This window comes from Somniosus microcephalus, chromosome 5 (genome assembly GCF_052327205.1).
Source record: "Somniosus microcephalus isolate GS21.2 chromosome 5, FLI_Smic_1.0, whole genome shotgun sequence".
Classification (NCBI taxonomy): Eukaryota; Metazoa; Chordata; class Chondrichthyes; order Squaliformes; family Somniosidae; genus Somniosus; species Somniosus microcephalus.
Window position 1 is genome coordinate 72,672,621 of NC_140991.1, and position 27,765 is coordinate 72,700,385.

The 27,765-nt window shown below is 44.7% G+C and overlaps 1 protein-coding gene across 1 annotated transcript in view; it reads left to right on the top strand.

The window, feature by feature from the left end:
• Positions 1-27,765, top strand: part of LOC147117116 (dnaJ homolog subfamily C member 1-like) — a 107,259-nt gene that overhangs the window by 72,704 nt on the left and 6,790 nt on the right. The window contains exons 3-4 of the mRNA XM_085987807.1: positions 2,096-2,144; positions 18,048-18,520. Coding sequence (XP_085843933.1) covers positions 2,096-2,144; positions 18,048-18,520 — 522 coding nt within the window. The remainder of the gene's footprint in view (positions 1-2,095; positions 2,145-18,047; positions 18,521-27,765) is intronic.

Below are 27,765 nucleotides of genomic sequence, written 5' to 3' on the forward strand. Positions count from 1 at the left end.
ATTTTTCATAACACTAGTTTGCCCTGCAGGAGTGGAAGGACTTTTAGCTTGCATGCCAGCTGTCACTGTTTAATGCAGATGGACAGCACTTTGGGGGCCTAGTTTGTGTACCTGTCTTCCTGACAAAATTCAGCTTCTCTTCACTGCACCTACTGCTAATAGAAGGGGTTTGGCCTCTGCATTCGGTGGGCAGGAATCACTAAGTGGCACAGGTTACGGTATGAGCTACTTTGAGGGGTGGGGGGGTCGTGGGGCGGTGGTGGTGGTGGGTGTGCAAGATGGGGTGAACGGGAAGGCAGCAACGACAATAACAACTTGAATTTATATACCACTTTTTGTATGTAAAAAAACGCTCCCGGAGCTTCACAAGTAGGCATAGGGGAAATGGCCAGAGTCAGGAAGAGAGATATTAGAAGGGGTGACTGAAAGGCTAGATTAAAGAAATGGGGTGTGAAGATGGCTTTTAAAAGATAGAGATAGAGGGGTTTAGGAGGGCATTCCAGAAAATAGGATAGAGGTGACTGAAAGCTGTCACCAGTGGTGGAAAAAGGATGGAGGAATGCGCAAAATATTGGAAACAAAGGATTGCAGCATTTGGGAGGGGATGTAGAGTTGGAGGAAAATGCAGAGATGGAGTGTGACCAGGCAATGAATATTAAAACATAAGAATTAGGAGCAGGATTAGGCCATACTATACGGCCCTTCAAGCCTGCTCCACCATTCAATAAGATCATGGCTGATCTTCGACCTCAACTCAGTTTTCCCGCTCGATCCACATATCCCTTGATTCCCCTAGAGTTCAAAAATCTATCTATCTCAGCCTTGAATATACTCAAAGACTTAGCAGCCACAGCCCTTTGAGGTAGAGAATTCCAAAGATTCAGAACCCTCTCTGAAGAAATTCCTCCTCATCTCAGTCTGAGGGATCTATGGAAGAGGAAAATAATTTTGAATTGAATACTGGGGATGGGGTGCCAGTGCACATGAGCGAGAACAGGATGATGGCCAAATGGGGCTTAATGTAGGACTGGATACATGTGGCAGAGTTTTGGACAAGCTGGGGTTTAGAGGGATGATGGTAAGGAGAGACTTAGACTACTCAAGTTTGGAGGTGACAAAGGCCTGTATAAGGGTTTCAGCAGAAGAAGGACAGTAGTGGGCAGTGTTGTGAAGGTGGAATAAGTGGTCTTGGTGATGGACAGGATGTTGGGTTTGAAGCTGAGCTCAGAGTCCGCCAGGATGCCGTAGACAAATGAGCTCTGCAGAACATTTGGGCGTAAGTTCCCATCAGCAAAAAATGGTATAATTGCAGCATAAATGGGATCCATGAAATTCCAGACCAATGTGTCTGGAAGGGTGGAGAGTTGGATGGGTTACAGTGTCTGTGAATTGGGTCTGAAGAGGTCAAGTGCCTGTGTGAACTTGGGTGGGGGCATTGGATGTGGGAGAATAACAGTCTGGTTGACAAATAAAATTCACAAGATGAAAACATAAAATACATTTAAAATTGAAGTAGTTTGTCGCTTTTTGTAACTTTGACAAACTTGTGATTTCAAATGGCTGAAATCTCGTTACGTACTACAACTGGTAACATTTTTCATTGAATTAGCTCCCCTGATGGCTTAGTGGTTAGCGTCATAGCACCAAGTCAAACAGACCAGAAGGCCCCAGGTTTGATTACCAGTCAATGCTGATTTCACCCAGGGAAACAATAGTGGAGCTACAGTTGGCCTCTGGGACAAATGGTAAGGGGGAAATCAGCCATGGTTTCCACTCCTAATTGCTATCAAGTGACTCCTTCTTGCTCAGCTGTTCTGCTCCCCATCATTGAGTGGCTTGCCAATGGTTGCTGTCGAGGCTTCATGAAGTATGACAACTTGGACAATGTACTGGAGAACACCAAGCACCTGTGGAATCACAGTCAGTTTCTTCAGCAAAGGAGGTGGTGGGGGTGGGAGAAATAGTTACTGGAGATTTAGTTTAGTTAAATTATACGTGTTATTTTTATTTCTATGGAATACTTTTTTTTAATGTGTGATGGATTCTAATTAAATGTTTGGTGAGAAGTAAACAACTGTATATTCTTTTAATATAGGTTACAACAAAAGCTAAACAAGTCAAGGATTTTGTTTCAAGCACATCAGGTATGTGTATTCGTCATTTAAGCTTTCTCCACATACTAGGAGTAAAGCCCAGTTTGATCTGGATCTGGGGACTAGGTGCCATTAATATGCATAAAAATGTTGTCATGATGTTGCAGATAAGCAGTGCCACACATGGTTTCCTGCTTCCTCATTGGATAAAGCCCCAGGACTTGTGCTATAACACCACAGTTTTATTTTTCCATGGCAAAAAAGGTTGTGTTCTCAGTTGCTTGCATTTTTTTTATTTGTTTATGGGATGTGGGCATCGCTGGCAAGGCCAGCATTTATTGCCCATCCCTAATTGCCCTTGAGAAGGTGGTGGTGAGCCGCCGCCTTGAACCGCTGCAGTCCGTGTAGTGAAGGTACTCCCACAGTGCTGTTAGGTAAGGAGTTCCAGGATTTTGACCCAACGAAGATGAAGGATCAGCGATATACTTCTAAGTCAGGATGGTGTGTGACTTGGAGGTGGTGGTGTTCCCATGCGCCTGCTGCCCTTGCCCTTCTAGGTGGAAGAGATTGCGGGTTTGGGAGGTGCTGCCGAAGAAGCCTTGGCGAGTTGCTACAGTGCATCTTGTAGATGGTACACACTGCAGCCACGGTACACCGGTGGTGGAGGGAGTGCCAATCAAGTGGGCTACTTTGTCCTGGATGGTGTCGAGCTTCTTGAGTGTTGTTGGAGCTGCACTCATCCAGACAAGTGGAGAGTATTCCATCACACTCCTGACTTGTGCCTTGTAGACAGTGGAAAGGCTTTGGGGAGTCGGGAGGTGAGACACTCGCCACAGAATACGTAGCCTCTGCCCTGCTCTTGTTGCCACAGTATATATGTGGCTGGTCCAGTTAAGTTTCTCGTCAATGGTGACCCCCAGGATGATGATGTTGGGGGGGTTCGGCGATGGTAATGCTGTTGAATGTCAAGGGGCGGTGGTTACACACTCACTTGTTGGAGATAGTCATTGCCTGGCACTTCTATGGCATGAATGTTACCTGCCACTTATCAGCTCAAGCCTGAACGTCGTCCAGGTCTTGTTGCATGCTGGCATGGACTGCATTATCTGAGGAGTTGTGAATGGCGCTGAACACTGTGCAGTCGTCAGCGAACATCCCCATTTCTGACCTTACGTTGGAGGGAAGGTCATTGAAGAAGCAGCTGAAGATGGTTTGGCCTAGGACACTGCCCTGAGGAACTCCTGCAGCGATGTCCTGGGACTGTGATGATTGACCTTCAACCATCTTCCTTTTTGCTAGGTATGACTCCAGCCAGTGGACAGTTTTTGCCCCCGATTCCCATTGACTTCAATTTTACTAGGTCTCCTAGATGCCACACTCTGACAAATGCTGCCTTGATGTCTAGGGCAGTCACTCTCGCATCACCTCTGGAATTCTGCTTTTTTGTCCATTCGTGGAGCCTCCTCCTCCTGTTAGTTGTTTAATGGGCCACCACCGTTCACGACTGGATGTGGCAGGACTGCAGAGCTTTGATCTGATCCATTGATTGTTGGATCACTTAGCTGTGCCTATAGTATGCTGCTTCCAATTTTTAGCATGCATGTAGTCCTGTGTTGCAGCTTCCCCAGTTTGGTACCTCATTTTTAGGTACGCCTGGTGCTGTTCCTGGCATGCTCTTCTGCACTCCTTATTGAACCAGGGTTGGTCTCCTGGCTTGATGGTAATGGTAGAGTGAAGGATATGCCAAGCCATGAGGTTACAGATTGTGATGGAATACAATTCTGCTGATAGCCCACAGTGTCTCATGGGTGCCCAGTTTTGAGCTGCTAGATCTGTTCTGAATCTATCCCATTTAGCATGGTGGTAGTGACACACAACACGAGGGAGGATGTGAAGATGGGACTTCGTCTCCACAATGACTGTGCGGTGGTCTCTGCTACCAATACGGTCATGGACAGATGCATCTGCGACAGGTAGATTGGTGAGGACGAGGTCAAGTAGGTTTTTCCCTCACCACCAATATTTTAGACATGACCTTTCCTTCTTATCCTATCAATAGCTCCTTAGGTGGTCACTTACCATACTTGGCAACATAGGAAAAGGAGTAGTCCATTCTGCTCTTTGAGCCTGTTCTGCCATTCAATTAGATGCTCTCCATCCACGAGGCTGAGAGCTACGTGGATAGCACATTTAGGGAGGTGGTCACCCCGCAGTTTAAGAGTGTGCAGGCAGAGAGGGAATGGGTGACCGTCAGACAGAAGAGGAGGACCAGGCAGGTCGTGCAGGAGTCCCCTGAGCCCATCTTGCTCACCAACCAGTATTCGGTGCTGAGTACTGGTGAGGGCATTGGTTCCTCTGGGGAGTGCAGCCAGAGCCAAATCCACAGCACCATGGAAGGCTCAGCTACACAGGTGGGGGAAAGAGGAGAGAGCAATAGTGATGGGGGATTCAATAGTTAGGGGAGCAGACGGGCATTTATGTGGCTGCAGATGTGACTCCAGGATGGTATGGTGACTCCCTGGTTCCAGGGTCAAGGATGTCACTGAACGGCTGCAGGGCATCCTGAGGGGGGAGGGTTAACAGCCAGAGGTCGTGGTTCATATCGGTACCAACGACATAGGTAGCAAGAGGGATGAGGTCCTGCAGGCAGAGTTTAGGGATCTGGGAAAGAGGTTAAAAAGCAGGACCTCAAAGGTAGTAATCTCTGGATTAGTGCCACGTACTAGTGAGTTCAGAAATAGGAAGATAGAGCAGATGAATGCGTGGCTGGAGAGATGGTGTAGGAAGGAGGGCTTTAGATTCCTGAGGAATTGGAACCGTTTCTGGGGGAGGTGGGATCTCTATAACCCAGACAGGTTGCACCTCAATGGGAACGGGACCAATATCCTCACGGGAGAGTTTGCTAGTGCTGTTGGGGAGGGTTTAAACTAGCTTGGCAGGGGGGTGGGAGCCTAAGTATAGAGTCAATAGGGAGGGAAGAAAAATTGGAATTGAAAAACAAAAATGTAGAAAGTAAATTGGAAGGACAGAGGAATCAAGGGCTAGATAGTAGTCAACAAGGAGGTTTGCCTGTACTAAATGGTAAATACTTCAAAGCAAGGAGTGTAGCGAACAAGGCAGATGAGCTGAGGGCACAGGTAGATGCTTGGGACGATGATATTATAGCTATTACAGAGACGTGGCTGAAAGAGGGGCAGGTATGGCAGCTCAACATTCCTGGTTACAGGATTTTCAGACGGGATAGAGAGGGAGGTAAAAAGGGAGGGGGGGGTCGCGGTATTGATTAAAGAAACTATTAGCTGTAAGGAGGGATGATATGTTGGAGTGATCATCAAATGAAGCCATATGGGTTGAATTGAAAAACAAAAATGGGCGATCACACTGCTGGGAGTGTACTACAGACCCCCAAACAGTGAGAGGGAGATAGAAGAACAAATATGTAGACAAATTTCTGAAGTGCCAAAACTATAGGGCAGTAATAGTAGGGGATTTCAACTACCCCAATAGTAACTGGGATAAAATTAGTGTGAAGGGTATAGAGGGTGTGGAATTCCTAAAATGCATCCAGGAGAACTTTTGTAGCCAGTATGTAGCAAGCCCAACAAGGGAGGGGGCAGTTCTGGACTTAGTTTTAGGGAATGAAGCTGGGCAGGTAGAAGGCATATCAGTGGAGGAGCATTTTGGTGCTAGTGACCATAATACTGTTAGATTTAAGGTAGTTATGGAAAAGGACAAGGATGGACCAGGAATAAAAATTCTAAATTGGGGAAAAGCAAATTTTGCTAAGCTCAGAGGGGATTTAGCCATAATGGACTGGAAACAGCTACTTGAAGGTAAATCAGTGTCGGAGCAGTGGGAGGCATTCAAGGACGAGATCCGGAGGGTTTAGACCAAACATGTGCCCTTAAAGAAAAAAGGTGGGACTAACAAATCTAGAGCCCCCTGGATGTCTAGAGACATGCAGTGTGGGATAAAGAAAAAAAGGGAGGTGTGTGACAGATACCGAGGGCTAAATACTCCAGAATCTTGAGAGACGTGCAGGGGTGCAATTAAAAATGATATTAGGATAGTAAAGAGAGAGCATGAAAAATTCTTGGCAAGTAAAATCAAGGAAACCCCAAAGATGTTTTATAAATATATTAAGAGTAAGAGGATAACTAAAGAAAGGGCAGGGCCTATTAGAGATCATTAAGGTAATCTTTGTGCGGAGGCAGGAGACGTCGGTAGGGTTCTTAATGAATACTTCGCGTCTGTTTTCACAAAGGAGAGGGGCGAAGCAGATGTTGCTATCGGGGGAGGAGTGTGAAATATTAGATGAAATAAACATAGTGAGATAGGAAGTATTAAGGGGTTTAGCAGCTTTAAAAGTGGATAAATCCCCAGGCCTGGATGAAATGTATCCCAGGCTGTTAAGCAAAGCAAAAGAGGAAATAGCAGAGGCCCTGACCATCATTTTTCAATCCTCCCTGGCTTCAGATGTGGTGCTGGAGGACTGCTAATGTGGTACCCTTGTTTAAAAAGGGAGAAAAGGATAGACCGAGTAATTACAGGCCAGTCACCCTAACCTCTGTGTTGGGAAAATTATTGGAAAGAATTCTGAAGGACAGGATAAATCTTCATTTAGAAAGACACTGATTAATCAAAGATAGTCAGCACTGATTTGTTACGGGAAGGTCATGTCTGACAAACTTGATTGAATTTTTTGAGGCGGTAACGAGGGTAGATGAGGGTAGTGCATTTGATGTAGTGTATATGGACTTTAGGAAAGCTTTTGATAAGGTTCCACATGGCAGACTGGTCACGAAGTTAAAAGCCCATGGGATCCAGGGCAAAGTGTCAAGTTGGATTCAAAACTGGCTCGGAGACGGGGAGCAGAGGGTAATGGTTGATGGGTGTTTTTGTGACTGAAAGGCTGTTTCCAGTGGGATTCCGCAGGGCTCAGTACTAGGTCCCTTGCTTTTTGTGGTACATATCAACAATCTTGACTTGAATATAGGGGGTCTGATTAAGAAGTTTGCAGGTGACACTAAAATCGGCTGTGTGGTTGATACTGAAGGAGGAAGCTGCAGACTGCAGGAAGATATCAATAAATTGGTCAGGTGGGCAGAGCAGTGACAAATGGAATTCAATCTGGAGAAGTGTGAGGTAATGCATTTGGGGAGGGCTAACAAGGAAAGGGAATACACATTAAATGGTAGGACACTGAGTAGTGTAGAGGAACAAAGGGACCTTGGAGTGCATGTCCACAGATCCCTGAAGGTAGCAGGCCAAGTAGATAAGGTGGTTAAGAAGGCATACGGACTGCTTGCCTTTATTAGCCGTGGCATAGAATACAAGAGCAGGGGGGTTATGCTTCAACTGTATAAAACACTAGTTAGGCATCAGCTAGAGTACTGCGTGCAGTTCTGGTCACCACATTACAGGAAAGATGTGATTGTACTAGAGAGGGTACAGAGGAGATTTACAAGGATGTTGCCGGGAGTAGATTTAAAGTAATTGGGGGAAGGTTTAGAGGGGATTTGAGGGGAAATTTCTTCACCCAGAGGGTTGTGGGGGTCTGGAACTCACTGCCTGAAAGGGTGGTAGAGGCAGAAATCCTCACCACATTTAAGAAGTACTTAGATGTGCACTTGGGATGCTCCAACCTGCAGGGCTACGGACCAAGAGCTGGGAAGTGGGATTAAGCTGGATAGCTCTTTGTTGGCTGGCGCAGAGACGATGGGCCGAAATGGCCTCCTTCCGTGCTGTAACTTTCTATGATTCTATGAGATCATGGCTGATCTGTATCTCAACTTCATTTACCCAACTTTTGATCCATTCCCCTTAATACCCTTCCCTAATAAAAGTATGTCGATCTTGGTTGTGAAAATTTCAGTTTACTCAGCACCTCAGCCTTTTGTAGGAGAGAATTCCAGATTTTCACTAACCCTTGTGTGACAAATGCCTCCTGATTTCACTCTTGAACGGCTTAGCTCCAATTTTAAGATTATTTACCCTTGTTTTAGATTCTTCCACCAGACGAAATAACTGCTTTGTATCTACTCTATCAAACTATTTATCATTTTAAACACCTCGATTAGATCACCCCTCAGCCTTCTCAAGTCAAGGGAATATAAGCCAAGTTTATGCAAACTCTCTCCATAATGTAACCCTTTAAGGTCTGGTATAATTCTGGTGGACATGTGCTGCACCCCCTCCACGGCCATAAACATCCTTCCTGAGGCTTGGTGCCTATAACGGAGTGCAGTACTCCAGATCGGGTGTGTCGAAGCCTCTACAACTGAAGCATAACCTACTTCCCTTTGTATTCCATCCCCCTTGAGGTAAAAGGCAACATTCCATCAATTATTGATTACTTTTTGTACCTGTGCACTAGCTTTTAATGGTTTGTGTATCTGGATACCCAAATCCCTTTGCTCCTCCACAGTTTCTAGTTTCTTGCCATTCAGAAAATATTCAGATTTGTCTTTCTTGGCTCCAGAGTGGATGACCTTGCACTTTCACACATTGAACTCCATCTGACATAGTTTTGCTCACTCACTTAGTCTGTCTATGTCCCTTTTTAACTTCCTGCTCCCATATGTGCAATTTACTGTGCCACCTAAGTGTTATCTGCAAACTTGGATATACAACTCTCTCTTTCCTCATCCAAGTCATTGAAAAACATGGTAAAAAGTGGAGGCCTCAATAGACATCCCTGGGGAGCAACACTTGTTACAACCCACCAATCCGAGTACGTTCCCTTTAATCCCTACACTCTGTCTCCTGCCTCCCAACCAAATAGCAACTCGTGTAACAAGGTTACTTCCAATTCCGTGCACTTTTAATTTTGCTAATCTCTTCTGTGGAACCTTATCAAATGGCTTTTAGAAGTCCACGTAGACAACATCCACAGACACTCCCTATCACCCTGTTGATGACCTCCTTAAAAAATTCAACTAGATTAGTCAGACATAACCTACCCTTCACAAATACATGCTGACTCTCTTTAATCAGTTCATAATTGTTCAAAAGCTCTGTCACTCTATCCCTGACATTGATTCCAGTAACTTCTCCACAACTGATGTCAAACTGACGGGTCTGAGTTTCCTGGTTTCTTCCTCCCCCCTTTCTTAAATGGTTTAAATAATTTGCAATATTCCAATATAAAGGCACAATTCCCCAATCTAGAGAGCTTTGGAGAATTATGACTAATGTATCTGTAATTTCCCCACCTGCTTCTTTCAATACGCTTGGGTGGAAACACCACCACCTCCAAGTTCCCCTACAAGTCACACACCATCCTGACTTGGAAGTATATCTCCATTCCTTCATCGTCGCTGGGTCAAAATCCTGGAACTCCCTCCCTAACGGCACTGTTGGGAGTACCTTCACCACACGGACTGCAGCAGTTCAAGAAGGCGGCTCACCGCCACCTTCTCAAGGGCAACTAGGGATGGGCAATAAATGCTGGCATTGCCAGCGACGCCCACATCCCATGAACTAATATTTTAAAAATCCATCAGTTCCTGGACATTTGTCTATCTTAACTCCCTTTATTTCTCCATTACTTTTTTACTTGCATTAAATCCAATATGGTCCTTCTCTTGACTTATTTTTAGGTTCCCTTGTACCACTGGCATCTTGTCCTCTTCCTCTACTGTAAAAATGGATACGAAGTACCAATTTAGCAAATCTGCCATTTCCTTATTCTCCATTATAGTATCACCTTTACTGGTATCCTTTACAGTTCCTTTTTTCTCTCCATACTGTTTCCACTGCCTGTTCACCTTTAATGAAGTATTTTCCCACTGCTGTAATTGTCTCTTTTCTCCTCCTTTCCCAATTTCCCTGTTCTCGTATCATATTTTCTTTTCCAACCAGACAATCAGACTTGATCTCTTTGTTGTAATACTTAAAATACTGCATTGAGTGCAGTAAGCATTTTGTCTTTCTCGTTCGTTCAATCTCTTTAGCAAACTGCTAACCCTAGGGGCAGTATCTCCTGGTACATTGTCCGCTTAAGCAATTTCTGTCCTGTGTGCTCGAATGATCTTTTCTCATTCTGTTGTATATGTCCTCATTCTCGTGTGTGCCCTCACTTGATTTTCTTTCAGCTGCAGTAGTATATCTCTCCTGTCTTCCACATAGGAAAGAGTTTATGTTGCTATTCACCAATTTTCTGTTGTTACCACCCAGCTCAAATTCCTTGTACTATCGCCTTTCAGTTTGTAGGGAGGGACTGAAAAGTTACCACATAGCTAGGAATTAGGAGTGGGGAAACCCGTCTCATTTTTTCCCTCCTGTTTTGAGCCCAGGGTGTCTCGAGACTAATTATTCATCCCTCCTACCATCCTGGCTCATATCAGCACAGGTTGGCAATCAAACATAGAGGGCTAGAAATTGTGGTTGGAGGCGTACCTCGAGTACGCCTCTGACCCGCGAAACATTTACGAACTTGCCTCCAGTTTTCCAGGCTGCGTATAGTTGCGGTCTTGCACCTTCAGGTGGACGGCAGCGTAAAGGGCCAGGGACACAGGCAGTTCGGAAGCGTCCCTGGGATCACGTGGACCCTGTCCTCCAATCACAAAGGAGGATTCCATTGCAATCCTTTACGAAGGGAATCCCCTAATGATATGTAATGGAATACCCAAATAATTATATAATTTACAGAATTCTAATAATTATAAATGTACTGAATTGCAATTTTATTCATAAGTCCCTTCATTGCACCAACCTCAATAAAAATTAAATTTTTTGATAAATAATTTTAAACATCTTAATCCAGGCCAATATTTGCATAAACTCATTTAATGAGTGCATGCATTATTTTGTATTTTTAAATGTTTAATTTAAGCCTTATATATACCCTTATGCTGATGAAATCAGGCCCTGCGCCTGCTTTTACCAGCCGTAAGAGTTGTGTGGGCAATTGCGGGGTAGTTGTTGAGCAAATAACCCAACTTTGCACCAGCAATACTGAGTGTCCAGGCAGTTCGGATGATCTGTCAAGGTGTACCTTGACAGATCACAAGTTCCGGATTTCGCGCATCCGGAACTTCCAAATGGATTACGACGGCGTAATCAGAGAGTCTGCTGTCATGGAGACCACCATTTCAGTCCCAGAAACTTACAAACTATGTGGCTTAGCTTCTTTCGCAAAGTTAGAGTGTCACTGCTGGGGGGAAGCTCAACGTACAGGTTGGACAACAGTAACTTCTCTGTTGAAAAGTGATTCTGATGACAAGAATGTTTGGTTGCCTTTGAACCAGGGAGGTACAGACGCTTGTCACTTGCCATTTTGGGATTTGAACTTGTGACCTCTGGGTGGATAGTCCAATACTATAACTATTACACTACCCTACCCACAAGGCCTTTTCTGAAGGTGTGCGCCGTGGCTCAGTAGTAGCAGAAGGTTTGTGGGTTCAACTTCACTCCAGAGAGTTGAGCACAAAAATTATACTTGGCTGACACTTCAATGCAGTATTGAGGCACTGTCAGAGGTGCCATCTTTTGGATGAGATGTAAAAGATCCCTTGGCACTATTCCGAAGAAGAGCAGGGGCATTCTCATTGGTGTCCTGGCCAATATTTATCCCTCAAGTAACACCACTTAAAAAAACCAAATTATCTGGTCATTATCACACTGCTGTTTGTGGGACCTTGCTGTGTGCAAATTGGCTGTCGTGTTTCTTGCATCACAACCGTGACTACACTTCAAAAGTACTTCATTGGCTGTAAAGCACTTTGGGATGTCCTGATGTTGTGAAAGGCACTATATAAATCCAAGCCTTTCTTTCAGGAGAGGAAGGGAGTTTAAAAAAAAAAAAAAAAAAAAAATGGCACAAAAGGCTAATCCTACACTCAAAGGTCAAATATAGAAATTGCACCAGCAGGAAGGAGTCATGTGAATGCTTCATTAAAATTGTATTAGTCAAGAAACATTCCATGTTAACTCATTGGCTGAGGGAAGGAATCTGCGATTTCTGGGACCGACTTAACCTGTTCATCACTAACCAGCCTAGTTTTCGAACTTGGCCTTGATCCAGGATTTGGATAACTTCAGTTATTTTGAGGAAACGAGTGATGACTATTTTTGAAAGGTAGGGAGATGGTACCTGAGGTGAGTGAACCACTTAACGCATCCTTGTAAGTGGGGGCCAGGAAACGAAGTTGTGTGAACAGATGTTTAGTGGATTCAGGTTTGAGGGAGTAGGAGGTAGCTCTCGTGAATGGGATGAGCTTGGAGAGTAAGGAGAGAAAAATAGGGAAGAAATGAGACATGGGTAACGGTGTAGACTTCGGTTGGGAGAAGATGGTGGGAGGTTTGGCTTAGTGGGAGGAGTAAATTAGCAAGGTGGCTGACGGATGTTCTCTATCATTGGCTGTGTGGTTGATAGTGAGGAAGGAAGCTGTAGCCTGCAGGAAGATATCAATGGACTGGTCAGGTGGGCAGAAAAGTGGCAAATAGAATTCAATTTGGGGAGGGCTAACAAGGCAAGGGAATACACAATAAATGGTAGGATACTGAGAAGTGTAGAGGGACATTGGAGTGCATGTCCACAGATCCCTGAAGGTAGCAGGACAGGTAGATAAGGTGGTTAAGAAGGCATACGTGATATGTTCCTTTATTAGCCGAGGCATAGAATATAAGAGCAGGGAGGTATTGCTTGAACTGTATAAAACGCTAATTAGACCACAGCTAGAGTACTACGTGCAGTTCTGGTCATCACATTACAGGAAAGGTGTGATTGCACTAGAATAGGTACAGAGGAAATTTACGAGGATGTTGCCAAGACTGGAGAATTTTAGCTATGAGGAAAGATTGGATAGGTTGGGGTTGTTTTCTTTGGAACAGAGGAGGCTGAGGGGACATTTAATTGCGGTGTATAAAATTATGATAGAATGGATAGGAAGGACCTATTTCCCTTAGCAGAGAGGTCAATAACCAGGGGGCATAGATTTAAACTAATTGGTAGAAGGGTTAGAGGGGAGCCGAGAACTTTTTTCACCCAGAGGGTGGTGGGGGTTTGGAACTTGCTACCTGAAAGGGTGGTAGAAGCAGAAACCCTCATCACATTTAAAAAGTACTTGGATATGCACTTGAAGTCCCGTATCCTACAAGGCTATGGACCAAGAGCTGGAAAGTGGGATTAGGCTGAATAGCTCTTTTTCAACCGGCACGGACAAGATGGGCCGAATGGTCTCCTTCTGTGCCATAAATTTCTATGATTTTTATCATGGAGACAAAGAAATCTTTCACACTTGTTAAAGGTCAGGGTGGAGCAGTTTAAGAGGGTGGTCGGTAGTAAATAAAAGTACCTGGGTTATCTTTGCACTCCAGGATGATCCTAGCTTAAATTTGCCTTTAATTTCTACCTCCTCTTGTCATGGTTTAACTTGGTGTTCCATGTTTACCTTTTTTCGTATCATTTATTATCTTGTCTATCTCTAAAAGGTCACCTCTAAACCTCTTTTCAATAATGAAATGCCCAAGTTTTCTTAGAAAACTTAGTCTTCCTACATGACCTTTAGCCATAGCCTAGTGGTTATAGTACAGGACTAGCAAACACAGAGGTCTCGAGTTCAAATGCCTCCATGTCAAGTTGTGAATTTGAATTAAAATATCTGGTATTTTTTGGGCTAGCACAAGAAATGGTCATGACACTTGGATTGACATAAAATCCTCACTGGTTTACTGATGTAACTTGTGCCTTACCAGGTATGGCTTACATGTGACTCCAGTTCCACATTATGTGATTGACTATTAATGCCCTCGGGGCACTTAAGGATGGGCAATAAATACTACCTTGCTAGTGTCAACCATCATTATTTTAAAAAGCTAAATGTAGGGGAAAGATTATTCATGTTTTTAAAAAAAAAAAAAAAAGCAATTTCTTAATCTCCTCCTCTCCTCTCCTGAAGCTGTTGACTGCTTACTGTGGTATGGTTCTCTGCCAAAACCACCTGCGGAGCAAAGATAACCCAAATTTTTTTTCTCCATTACCAATTGTCTCCTTCAACCCTTTTCCCCTGCTCCTGCCACCCTCAACTCCAACAAGAAGTACAAGGAGCTCATGGATTTTTGTCACTCCGATTCAGCTGCCTCCCACCTCTGCCATTTCCCCTGCCAAACGAAGCTAACCCTCCCCTTTGCTTTAGCCCTGGCCCCAGGTCATAGTCATAGAGTTTTACAGCACAGAAAGAGGCCCTTCGGCCCATCGTGTCTGCGCCGCCCATCCATCCCTGTCCAGTCTAATCCCATTTTCCAGCATTTGGTCCGTAGCCTTGTATGCAATGGCATTTCAAGTGCTCATCCAAATGCTTCTTGAATGTTGTGAGGGTTCCTGCCTCTACCATCCTTTTAGGCAGTGAGTTCCACATTCCAACCACCCTCTGGGTGAAAAAGTTCCTCCTCAAATCCCCTCTAAATCTCCTGCCCCTTACCCTGAATCTATGCCCCCTTGTTATTGACCCCCCTACTAAGGGGAAAAGTCCCTCTTTGTCTACCCTATCTATGCCCCTCATCATTTTGTACACCTCAATCAGGTCCCCCCTCAGCCTTCTTTGCTCCAAGGAAAACAACCCCAGCCTGTTTAGTCTTTCTTCATAGCTGAGGCGCTCCATCCCAGGTAACATCCTGGTGAATCTTCTCTGCACCCTCTCCAAAGCAATCACATCCTTCCTATAGTGAGGTGACCAGAACTGCACACAGTACTCCAGCTGTGGCCTCACCAGCATTTTGTACAGCTCCATCATAACCTCCCTGCTCTTATATTCTATGCCTCTGCTAATGAAGGCAAGTATCCCATATGCCTTTTTAACCACCTTCTCTACCTGTTCCGCTGCCTTCAGGGATCTATGTACATGTACACCAAGGTCCCTCTCTACTTCCTAGGGTCCTACCACTCATTGTGTATTCCCTTGCCTTATTTGTCCGTCCAAAATGCATCACCTCGCACTTTTCAGGGTTAAATTCCATTTGCCACTTTTCCGCCCATCTGACCAACCCGTTTATATCGTCCTGTAGCCTGAGGCTTTCCTCCTCGCAATTTACCACCCCACCAATTTTCGTGTCATCTGCGAACTTACTGATCATACCTTTTACATTCTCATCCAAATCATCTATGCAGATCACAAACAACAAGGGACCCAGCACCGATCCCTGAGGTACCCCACTGGACACAGGCTTCCAGTCACAAAAGCAACCTTCGACCATCACCCTCTGCCTCCTGCCACTCAGCCAGTTTAGGATCCAACGCGCCAAGGCACCCTGGATCCCATGGGCTCTTACCTTCTTGACCAGTCTCCTATGCGGGACTTTGTCAAAAGCTTTACTGAAGTCCATGTAAACCACATCCACAGCATTTCCCTCATCCACCCCCGTAGTCACCCCCTCGAAAAATTCAATCAGATTTGTCAGACATGATTTACCCTTGACAAAGCCATGCTGACTATCCCCGATTAATCCTTGCCTCTCCAAGTGGAGACTAATTTTGTCCCTCAGAATTTTTTCCAATAATTTCCCTACCACAGATGTTAGGCTCACTGGCCTGTAATTTCCTGGTTTATCCCTGCTACCCTTCTTGTATAATGGTACTACATTAGCTGTTCTCCAGTCCTCTGGTACATCCCCTGTGGCCAGAGAGGTTCTGAAAATTTGTGTCAGAGCCCCTGCAATCTCCTCCTTTGCCTCCCACAGCAGCCTGGGATACATCTCATCCGGGCCTGGGGATTTATCCACTTTTTGGCCTGCTAAAACCGCTAGCACCTCCTCCCTCTCTTCCCTAGAGGTCTTTCTCTAGTTTCTTTCCTATCTCCTCCTCTGCCCTCTTTGAGCTCATCTCGTCCTCCTACTCCCTTAACCCTTCAAGACTTGGCTTCAAAACAGAAAGCAGAGAGTAGGGGTAAAGGGTAGCTATTCAGAGTGACATAAGGTGGGAAGTGGTGGTCCACAAGGATCAGTGCTTTGACCATTGTTGTTCACAATTTATATTAATGATTTAGACTTTGGAATCAAAAATACAATTTCTAAATTTGAAGATGACACCAAATTTTTTTGGGGGTGGGGTGGATAGTCAATATTAAGGGGGACTGCAACAAATTACAAGAAGACATTAATAAGAGAAGTTATGCTAAACCTGTAGCAAACCTTGGTTAGACCACACTTGGCGTACTGCGTACAATTCTGGTTGCCATATTATAAAAAGGATATAGAGGCACTGGAGAGGGCACAGAAAAAATTTTACAAGGACCAAAAATGCGAGGGTATGCATATCAGGAAAGGATGAACAGTCTGGGTCTCTTCTTAAGAGGTCTTTCAAATTATGAAAGGTTTTGATCGAGTAGATAGAGAGAGCGTTTCCACTTGTGGGAAGAGCAAAACTAGAGGCCATCAACATGAGATAGTCACCAAGAAATCAAATAGGAAATTGAGAAGAAGCTTCTTTACCCAGAGAGTGGTGAGAATGTGGAACTTGCTACCACAGGGAGTGGTTGTAGTGAATAATATAGATGCATTTAAGGGGAGGCTAGATACGCATATGAGGGAGAAGGGAATAGAGGATTATGCTGATCGATTTTAGATGAAGAAAGACTGGAGGGAGCTCGAGTGGAGCATAAACGCTGGCATAGACTGGGGCGAAATACCTGTTTCTGTGCTCTATATCCTATGTAATCCTATCCTATGTACGTAACCCCATTCGCACTAAACTCCCAAATTCCTTTCGTAGCTGTCATGCTAGCTGATATTGTAAATGGTTTCTTCTCTGGTATTGTTCCTCTCCCTATCAAAATTTCCATCATCACCCCCTTGTTAAATAAACCCAGCCTCGACCCCTTTGCCCTTGCAAACCGCCCCATCTCGAGCCTCACTTTCCTTGCCGCAGTCCTTGAATGTGTTGTCAGCTCCCAAATCTGTGCCATCTTTCCTGCAACTCCATATTTGAATCTTTCCATCAGGATTTTGCCTTTGCCACAGCACTGAAATGGATCTACTGAGGCAAAAATTACATTTTCTGTTACTGTGACCGTAGTGCACTGTGCCTCCTCGACCTGTCTTCAGCCTTTGACATGGTTCAATACACCATCCTCCTGCAATGCCTCTTCTCTGTTGTCTAGCTCAATGGGACTGTCCTCGCTTCATTCCACTGTTTGTTATCCAGTTGTAGTCAGGGAATCTCCAATAATGGCTTCTCTACCCATACCTACACCGTTACCTCTGTAGTCCAAGGATTTATCCTTGGCTCCCTCCTCTTCCTCATCTTCATGCTGCCCTTTTGAGAAATAATCGTAAGACATCTGGTCAGCTTCCACTAGCATGCTTACGATGCCCAGCTCTACTTCTCCACCATCTCTCTCGATGCTTCCACTGAATCTGTGTTGTCAGACTGATTGGCATCCAGACCTGGATGAGCCTCAGTTCCCCACAGTTCAACTTGAGAAGGTCAAAGCCATTATCATGGACCCCCTACCATGAACTCCATACCCTTGCCACCCAATTCTGTCCACCCAGCTGCTGTCTTTGGTTGAACCGGATTGTTCGCAACCTCAACATCCTATTTGACCCTGAGCTGAGTGTCTGATCCCTGATCTGTTCCAGCACAAACACTCTCTACTTTTGTCTCTGCACCATCACCTGGTTCTTCCCCTGCCTCAACCCCATCTGCTGCTGAAACCCTGATCCATGCGTTTGTCACCTCCAGACTTGACCACTCCGAAGCTCTCCTGGCTGACCTCCCATCCATAAACTTCATGGCATGATGGCAATGATCCATTTGTATGCAAAGGTTGAAGTTCTTTCAAAGGGGGGGGAGCCCATACATATGGTAGGTAATCTTGTATTCACCTGCGCAAACGTATATGAATGGATAGCTTTGTTCACAAAAAAAATTCTGTTGTATTGTTTATAGCAACATTGTTGTAAGCTTTGGAAAATATGTGCACTGTTAATCCAAATGTGTGTTTTTATTATCAGGAACAATAAAACTATTGGATCTAAAGTCTGTATCTCAGACTGTAAAGAATGCTAAACGTGAAACAGTTCTGTCTGACCACATAATCACTAAAAGAGATGAGGAGGTTGAAGGAGAACTTGAAGAGTTTGAAAATGGGGATGATCAAGATAACTACGCCGAGCAATTGGTCACAGAAACCAGGCCTCGGAAACGGAAAACTGCAAAAACGTCAGAGAGAACTCTTATGATCCAAGAAGAAATGGAACAGAAACAAAAAGGAAGGCGTCAGAGGGACTTTGATAACACACAACTGGATGATGATGATAGTGATGAGGAAAAGAAAAGGAAGGGGAGGATTCGATCTCCAGAAGAAATCGCTGAACTGTGGAACCAAAATCAACAAAAACTGCTTGAGCTAGCCTTACAACAGTATCCGAAGGGGATTTCTGAACGCTGGGACAAAATAGCAAAATGCGTATCAGGAAAAACAAAGGTAAGATTTCTCTCAATAGAAAACCCAGATGTATCGGACTAATAAGACTGACTGACAATAAGTCACTATAATAGTGGCTTGTATTGATTCTTAATATCACCTAATAACTTGAAAGATATTAAGTTTTGATACTGAATTTAATACAGTCTGACCTCATTAAAATGTATGTTAAAAGTTCGTGTCAGAAAAGAGTTCATACTTCAATGATGGTAAAGGAGAACATTTATTGTGCCGGTAATTCTTCCTAATCTGACTTCTTCCCAGTCCCCACCCGCCTCACCCCCACCACATACAACTGAATAAGTTGTCATCCAAATTGTGAAATTATGGGCCTATCTCAAGATTTTTCATCCTTCAGCGACGCAGTGGAGTATGTAGGATTAATGTGTGGTGCCATGGAATGGAGGTCCAAAGATTTGATAACTCATTGTGCTGAGGTCACTATCTCCACTGTGCTGGTTATAGGAAATGTCTAGCAAAAGGCAGGCATCATGAGGGGAGAAGGGAAAAAACACCAAGGTTTTTACCAGCATCCCTTTGTTTGCCTTATGGTGACCAGCTGAAGAAAACAGTGCCAGTTGCCTGGGATGCAAGGGACACATGGCTTGGTGGAAACAAAAGCTGTAGTCGGGGTAAAGGAGGGTATGCATGTAACTTATTGTATTTTTTTAAAATATAAAATAAGTGCTGGGGAATAAAATAACTTGAACATCCAGTGCCCATATCAAGTTTGGCCAGGTACAGCATTACCAAGTGCAGATTGTAGTTTCCCCACCACTTCACCACAGCAATGTGCGGCATCGGCAGCGGGTGGAGGCGGAGCTGAGCGGCAGAGCGACTACAAGAGGCCCCAGAGGCTCAGGTAGGTCCCAGTGCGGCATCGGCAGCGGGTGGAGGCGGAGTTGAGCGGCAGAGCGACTACAAGAAGCCCCAGAGGCTCAGGTAGGCCCCAGTGCGGCATCGGCAGCGGGTGGAGGCGGAGCTGAGTGGCAGAGCGACTACAAGAGGCCCCAGAGGCTCAGGTAGGCCCCAGTGCGGCATCGGCAGCGGGTGGAGGCGGAGCTGAGCGGCAGAGCGACTACAAGAGGCCCCAGAGGCTCAGGTAGGCCTCACCAATCTCCAATCTCAGGCAAGGAGAGAGGTAAAAAGTATTCAAGGTGTGACGTCGCCACAAAGCGGGTAAGTGATTGGTTGGTAAGTATTTCTCCCTTTTTAAGCTTAAATCTCCTTGGTTTATAGTTTCTAAGGTGTGATATTCACCATCTAGAATCAAGGCAGAGGGTATTTAAGAATAATATTAATAAATTTAATTAATTACATAGAATGGGAGATCAGGCGATGTGTTGCTGCTGCAATATGTGGGAGCTGGTGGACACCATTGATGCTCACGGTGATCACATTTGCAGTAAGTGTTGGCTGCTCGAGGAATTCCGGCTCCGTGTTGAAGAGCTGGAGTCCGAGCTTCAAACACTGAGACACATCAGGGAGGGGGAGAGTTACCTGGACTCTGTGTATCAGGAGGTAGTCACACCAATTAGATTAATTAATTCAGGTGTAGTCCGTGGCCAGGGTCAGGATGGTGTGACAAGTGAGGCAGGTACGGGGATCCAGGAGGTAGTGTTGGAGGAGCCGCAGCCCTTGCACTTGTCCAACAGGTTCGAGGCTCTTACTCCCTGTGAGGATGGGAACAGGGACTGCAGGGAGGATGAGCAACCTGGCCACAGCACCGTGGAGCGGGGGGCCATTCAAGTGGGGGGAGTTAAAAGAAATGTTGTAGTGGTAGGGGATAGTATCGTTAGGGGGATAGATAGAGTTCTCTGCAGCCGAGAGCGAGCGTCCCGAAGGCTGTGTTGCCTGCCCGGTGCCAGGGTTAAGGACATCTCCTCTGGACTGGAGAGAAACTTGGAGTGGGAGGGGGAGGATCCAGTTGTCGTGGTCCATGTTGGTACCAACGACATAGATAGGACAAGGAAGGAGGTTCTGCTGAGGGAGCTTGAGCAGCTAGGGGCCAAATTAAAAAGCAGAACCTCAATGGTAATAATCTCTGGATTATTACCTGAGCCACGAGCGAATTTGGCTAGGACAAATAAAATTAGAGAGTTAAATGCGTGGCTCAAAGACTGGTGTGGGAGAAATGGGTTTTGCTTCCTGGGACACTGGCACCAGTACTGGGGCAGGAGGGAGCTGTTCCGTTGGGACGGGCTTCACTTGGCCAGTGCTGGGACTAGAGTCCTGGCGGATCATATAACTAGGGCTGTAGAGAGGGCTTTAAACTAACTAGTGGGGGGGAGGATCCTAGAGAGCAAATAATAAAAATGACAACAGAGAAGGTCATAGAATTAGGTAGCAGTGGGGAAATTAAAAACCAGAGCATGTCAGGAAGGGGCAGAAGGTATGGAGTAAAAGGTAAAGTAATAAAAAGGGCAAAAGCAGGAACTAAGTGTCACAAAACATCTTTGAAAGTTCTCTATCTGAATGCACATAGCATTCGTAACAAAATAGACGAGTTAATTGCACAAATAACTACATATGGGTATGATCTTGTGGCCATTACAGAAACATGGCTGCAGGGTGACAATGCCTGGGAAGTAAACATACCAGGTTATTTAACGATCAGGAAGGACAGGCAGGAAGGAAGGGGAGGTGGGGTGGCTATGTTAATAAAGGAAGGAATCACTGTAATACAGAGAAATGATATTGGGTCAAAAGATCAGGACAATGAAACCGTTTGGGTGGAGGTAAGGAATAATAAGGGGAAAAAAACACTAGTGGGCGTAGTCTATAGGCCTCCGAACTCTGGCAACTCTGTTGGACGGAGTATCAATCGGGAAATAGTTGAGGCTTGTAATAAGGGAACATCTATAATTATGGGGGATTTTAACTATCATATGAATTGGACAAATCAAATTGGGCAGGGCTGCCTTGAGGATGAGTTCATTGAGTGTATTAGGGATGGGTTTCTTGAGCAGTATGTAACTGAACCGACCACGAGACAGGATTAATTAAAAATGTCCTAGTAAAGGATCCCCTTGGAATGAGTGACTATAACATGGTTGAATTCCATATTCAATTAGAGGGTGAGAAGGTTGGATCTCAAACAAGCGTGCTGAGCTTGAATAAAGGAGACTATGAAGGTATGAGCGGAATTGAGTAGAGTGGATTGGGAAAATAGATTAAAGGGTAAGATGATACATGATCAATGGTGTACATTTAAGGAGTTATTTTACAACTTCCAAAAAATATATATTCCACTGAGAAGAAAAGGGTGTAAAAGAAAAGACAGCCATCCGTGGCTAAGTAAAGAAATTAAGGATAGTATGTGACTAAAAACAAGGGCATATAAGGTAGCCAAATCTAGTGGGAGGATAGAGGATTGGGAAAACTTTAAAAGACAGCAAAAAATAACAAAAAGATTGATTAAGAAAGGGAAGATAGATTATGAAAGTAAATTAGCAAAAAATATAAAAACAGATAGTAAGAGTTTTTATAGTTATATAAAAAGAAAAAGGGTGGCTAAGTAAATGTTGGTCCCTTAGAGGATGAGACTGGGAAATTAATGGTGGGAAATATGGAGATGGCAAAAACACTGAGTGAATATTTTACATCAGTCTTTACAGTAGAAGACACTAAGAATATCCCAACACTGGACAAACAGGGGGCTAAAGGGGGGGGGAGGAGCTAAACACGATCAAAATCACTAAGGAAGTGGTACTCGGTAAAATAATGGGACTCAAGGCGGATAAATCACCTGGACCTGATGGCTTACATCCTAGGGTCTTGAGGGAAGTGGCGGTAGGGATTGTGGATGCATTGGTAATTTTCCAAAACTCCCTGGACTCGGCAATGGTCCCGGCAGACTGGAAAACTGCTAATGTAACACCCTTATTTAAAAAGGGCAGTAGACAGAAGGCTGGAAACTATAGACCGGTTAGCCTAACATCTGTGGTAGGTAAAATTTTGGAGTCCATTATTAAGGAGACAGTAACAGGACATTTGGATAATAATTTAATAGGACAAAGTCAGCATGGTTTTATGAAGGGGAAGTCATGTTTGACAAATTTGCTGGAGTTCTTTGAGGAAGTAACATATAGGGTGGATAAAGGGGAACCAGTGGATGTAGTGTATTTAGACTTCCAAAAGGCATTTGACAAGGTGCCACACAAAAGATTATTGCTTAAGATAAAAAATCATGGGATTGGGGGTAATATTCTGGCATGGATAGAGGATTGGCTATCTCACAGAAGGCAGAGAGTTGGGATAAATGGTTCATTCTCAGACTGGCAATCAGTAACTAGTGGTGTTCCGCAGGGGTCAGTGCTGGGTCCCCAACTCTTTACAATCTATATTAACGATTTGGAGGAGGGGACCGAGTGTAACATATCAAAGTTTGCAGATGATACTAAGATGGGAGGGAAAGTAGTGAGTGAGGAGGACATAAAAAACCTGCAAGGGGACATAGACAGGCTAAGTAAGTGGGCAGAGATTTGGCAGATGGAATACAATACTGGAAAGTGTGAGGTTATGCACTTTGGCAGGAAAAATCGTAGAGCAAGTTATTATCTTAATGGCAAGAAACTGGAAAGTACTGAAGTACAAAGGGATCTGGGGGTCCTGGTGCACGAAACTCAAAAGGTTAGTATGCAGGTGCAGCAAGTGATTAAGTGGTTCTGTGATAGTGGATTGGCAGTTAGGATCAGATCAGCCATGATCTTATTGAATGGCGGAGCAGGCTCGAGGGGCCGATTGGCCTACTGCTCCTATTTCTTATGTTCTTATGTGCTTTAACTCCATTCTTAGACCATGCTAATCTGCCAGTATGAATTACTGTATCTAACGACTATTATCCTTGTAGCCTGAGTAATTCCCTCTGTGTGTAAATTTGAGAGTAGTTTGCACTGTGGCCCTATGTCCACTGGGAACTGGGTTGAGATTGCCCAAATTCATTTCATCCCAATTTCTGGATTATGCTGATTTACCACGTCTATCAGTCCTCCTTTAGTCGTTTGCAAGGTGCAGGTAAAGACTATCATTATAATCAAGTCTTTAAATCTGTCCTTACCAAATGCCCATATATGTATACATTTCTGGTAGGAATTCAGGTGAACTTAGTCCTTTAGGGTTTTTCTTTGGAATGCTGGAGGGAGTCTGGAATCCTCTCCCTACATTAATACAGGTCCCATTCTCCCCTCGGCACTCTTTGGTACCCTCTACCACTTTCTGGAACACCAAGGAGATCTTTAGGTGTCCAGGGCTTTCACATCTAGAAAGAAGACCTCTATGGGCTTTCTACCTGACATGGGTTCATTCTTATCAATGCCTCTACGGTGTCAGCCATGGCTCAGTGGGATTACTCTCCCCTCTGAGTCAGTAGGTTGTGTTCAACCTCACTCCAGAGAGTTGAGCACGAAATCTAGGCTGACACTTCAGTGCAGTACTGAGGGAGTGCTGTACTGTCCAAGGTGCCGTCGTTGGGTGAGATGTTAAACTGATGCCCAGTCTGCCCCCTCAAGTGGATGTAAAAGATCCCGTGGCACTATTTCAAAAAAGAGCAGGGGAGTTCTCGCTGGTATCCTGGCCAATATTTATCCCTCAACCAAAATTGCTAAAACAAATTACCTGGTCATTATCACAATAAGAACATAAGAAATAGGAGCAGGAGTAGGCCAATCGGCCCCTCGAGCCTGCTCCGCCATTTAATAAGATCATGGCTGATCTGATCCTAACTGCCAATCTACTATCACAGAACCATCTCCTGAATCTAACAGAATTAGACACACGAAATAGGAGCAGGATCAGGCTACACGGCCCCTGGGCCCGCTCCGCTACCCACAGGGCCATGTCCGATCCGAACCTCGACTCATGTCCAAATTCCTGCCCGCTCCCCATAACCCTTAATTCCCTTTACTTCTAGGAAACTGTCTATTTCTGTTTTAAATTTATGTAATGATGTAGCTTCTACAGCTTTTTGGGGCAGCATATTCCATGGACCTACCACCCTCTGAGTGAAGTAGTTCCTCCTCATCTCAGTTTTGAAAGAGCAGCCCCTTATTCTAAGACTATGCCCCCTAGTTCTAGTTTCACCCATCATCGGGAACATCCTCCCCGCATCCACCCGATCCAACCCCTTCACAATCTTATATGTTTCAATAAGATCGCCTCTCATTTTTCTGAACTCCAATGAGTAGAGTCCCAATCTACTCAACCTCTCCTCATATGTCCATCCCCTCATCCCTGGGATTAACCGAGTGAACCTTCTTTGTACTGACTCGAGAGCAAGTATGCCTTTTCTTAAGTATGGACACCAAAACTGTATGCAGTATTCCAGGTGCGGTCTCACCAATACCTTGTACAACTGAAGCAATACCTCCCTATTTTTATATTCTATCCCCCTAGCAATGAAAGCCAACATTCCATTGGCCGCCTTAATCACTTGCTGCACCTGCATACTAACCTTTTGAGTTTCGTGCACCAGGACCCCCAGATCCCTTTGTACTTCAGTACTTTCCAGTTTCTTGCCATTAAGATAATAGCTTGCTCTACGATTTTTCCTGCCAAAGTGCATAACCTCACACTTTCCAGTATTGTATTCCATCTGCCAAATCTCTGCCCACTTATTTAGCCTGTCTATGTCCCCTTGCAGGTTTTTTATGTCCTCCTCACTCACTACGTTCCCCCCCATCTTAGTATCATCTGCAAACTTTGATATGTTACACTCGGTCCCCTCCTCCAAATCGTTAATATAGATTGTAAAGAGTTGGGGACCCAGCACCGACCCTTGCGGAACACCACTAGTTGTGAGACCTTGTGTGTAAATTGGCTACCGCGTTTCCTACATTACAACTGTGCCTAACCTTCAAAAGTACTTCAATGGCTATAAAGCACTTTGGGACACCCTGAGGGTGTGAAAGATGCTTTATAAGTGTAATTTTTTTTCTTTCTACGCGTGCACTTGCATTGAGCGTCAATGTTCTCATTAATACAACCAGGGCTGCTTCACAAATCTGTCTGAGCCCGAGAGGCTCACTCCACTGTTGCTCCTAACTGTGCAAAGTGATTTAGGTGTTGGCTCGTGACACAAGTAGAGGGTTATGCTGCATTCCAACCCAAAGCCAGAGTCCTGGAGCCCTGCCTACTTTTAACTCCATGGTGGCTTGGAAGCTGTACGTGGTTGTCCTGAAAGCCTTTGAATGAATCGTCCCTTTGGGCCATAAATCCGAATAGCTGGATTTTCACATTGTGTCAAGGAGACATCCATGCCACCGCTAAAAGAGGACTTCTCTGCAATGGACATCCTAGCTTCAGGAGACCAGTCCAAGGGATGTTGCTTTGCTGTTCACTTTGTTGACAGTTACCCACAACAACTGCAAGCAAAGTTGCTGCAGATCTCTCCACATTGTAAGGTGATTTTCAGTGAGCAGGTGGAAGATCTATATAATGCCATCAGCAGAGTCTCTCAGCTATCCAGGATTGGCACTTGAGGGTTTTATAACCACCTTCCAGCTCCCAAGGACAAGATGGCGCTTGGCTGTGAATGTCCTCCACAACTGGATAGCCTGCCAATGTTCATTGTAAAGGCTCATATGTGAATAATGGACTCTTGGCAAAGTACCAAAGGGTGGCTGGCATCCATGAAACTGTGTCCCAGTAATCAATGCCTTCAAGAAAGAAAGGGAGAAAAACAGATTTGCATTTACACTGGGCAGCTTGCGTCTCAACAAACAGTGAGCTGTCTGCTGAAAAACTTGCGTCCATTGATGGTGAAAAAGAAAGTATGACACTTAATGGGTGTGCTGAGCTCTGTTTTTATACAAAGACCCATAGAGAGCAAACTCTTAGATCAGGCTACCTATCCTCACGCAGAATGTGTAGGCTGACATTTTCGTCTACAATGCCACAATTCCTGGAATTGAGCCTTGTTTACAGCACGAAGTGCAGCTGAATGGAGGAAGACTTGTGTACCTGTATTTGGCTGCACTGCTGTAGTGGCTTTATTGATGAATTTCCTTGGTTGTCCAAAGATACTTTTACAACTATTTATTTTGTTAGGTTTATTGAAAGTTTTGATACCAATTACCAAACATTGCATCATTAAATGAAGGGTAGAATGTCTTTCCTTCTGCTATATTGCAGCTGCTCAGTATCTCTCGGACATTCTATTCACCTCCCCCCAGGAACATAGAAACAGAGAACATAGAAAAATAGGAGCAGGAGTAGGCCCTTCGAGCTTGCTTTGCCATTCAGTATGATCATGGCTGATCTTCTATTTCAATACCATATTTCTGCTCTCTCCCCATACCCTTTGATGCCTTTTGTGTCTAGAAATCTATCTATCTCCTTCTTAAATATATTCAGGTACTTGACCTCCACAGCCTTCTGTGGTAGAGAATTCCACAGGTTCACCACCCTCTGAGTGAAGAAAGTTCTCCTCATCTCAGTCCTAAATGTCCTACCCTGTATCCTGAGACTGTGACCCCCCAGCCAGGGGAAACATCCTCCTTGCATCCAGTCTATCTAGCCCTGTCAGAATTTTATACGTTTCAATGAGATCCTCTCTCATTCTTCTAAACTGTAGTGAATACAGGCCTAGTCGACCCAATCTCTCCTCATACGACAGTCCTGCCATCCCAGGAATCACCCTGGTGAACCTTTGCTGCACTCCCTCTATGGCAAGTATATCCTTTCTTAGGTAAGGAGACCAAAACTGCACACAGTACTCCAGGTGTGGTCTCACCAAGGCCCTGTATAACTGTAGTAAGATATCCTTGCTCCTGTACTCAAATCCTCTTGCAATGAAGGCCAACATACCATTTGCCTTCCTAACTGCTTGCTGCACCTGCATGTTTGCTTTCAGTGACTGGTGTACAAGGACACCCAGGTCCCACATCAACATTTCCCAATCTATCACCATTTAAATAATACTCTGCCTTTCTGTTTTTCCTACCGAAGTGGATAACTTCACATTTATCCGCGTTATACTGCATCTGCCATGTATTTGCCCACTCACTCAACTTGTCTAAATCGCCTTGAAGCCTCTTTGCATCCTCCTCACAACTCACAATCCCACCTAGTTTCATGTCGTCTGCAAACTTGGAAATATATTACATTTGGTTCCCTCATCCAAATCATTGATAGTATTGGGGAAAGCTGGGGCCCAAGCACTGATCCCTGCGGTACTCCACTATTCACCGCCTGCCACCCCGAAAAAGACCCATTTATTCCTACTCTGTTTCCTGTCTGTTAACCAA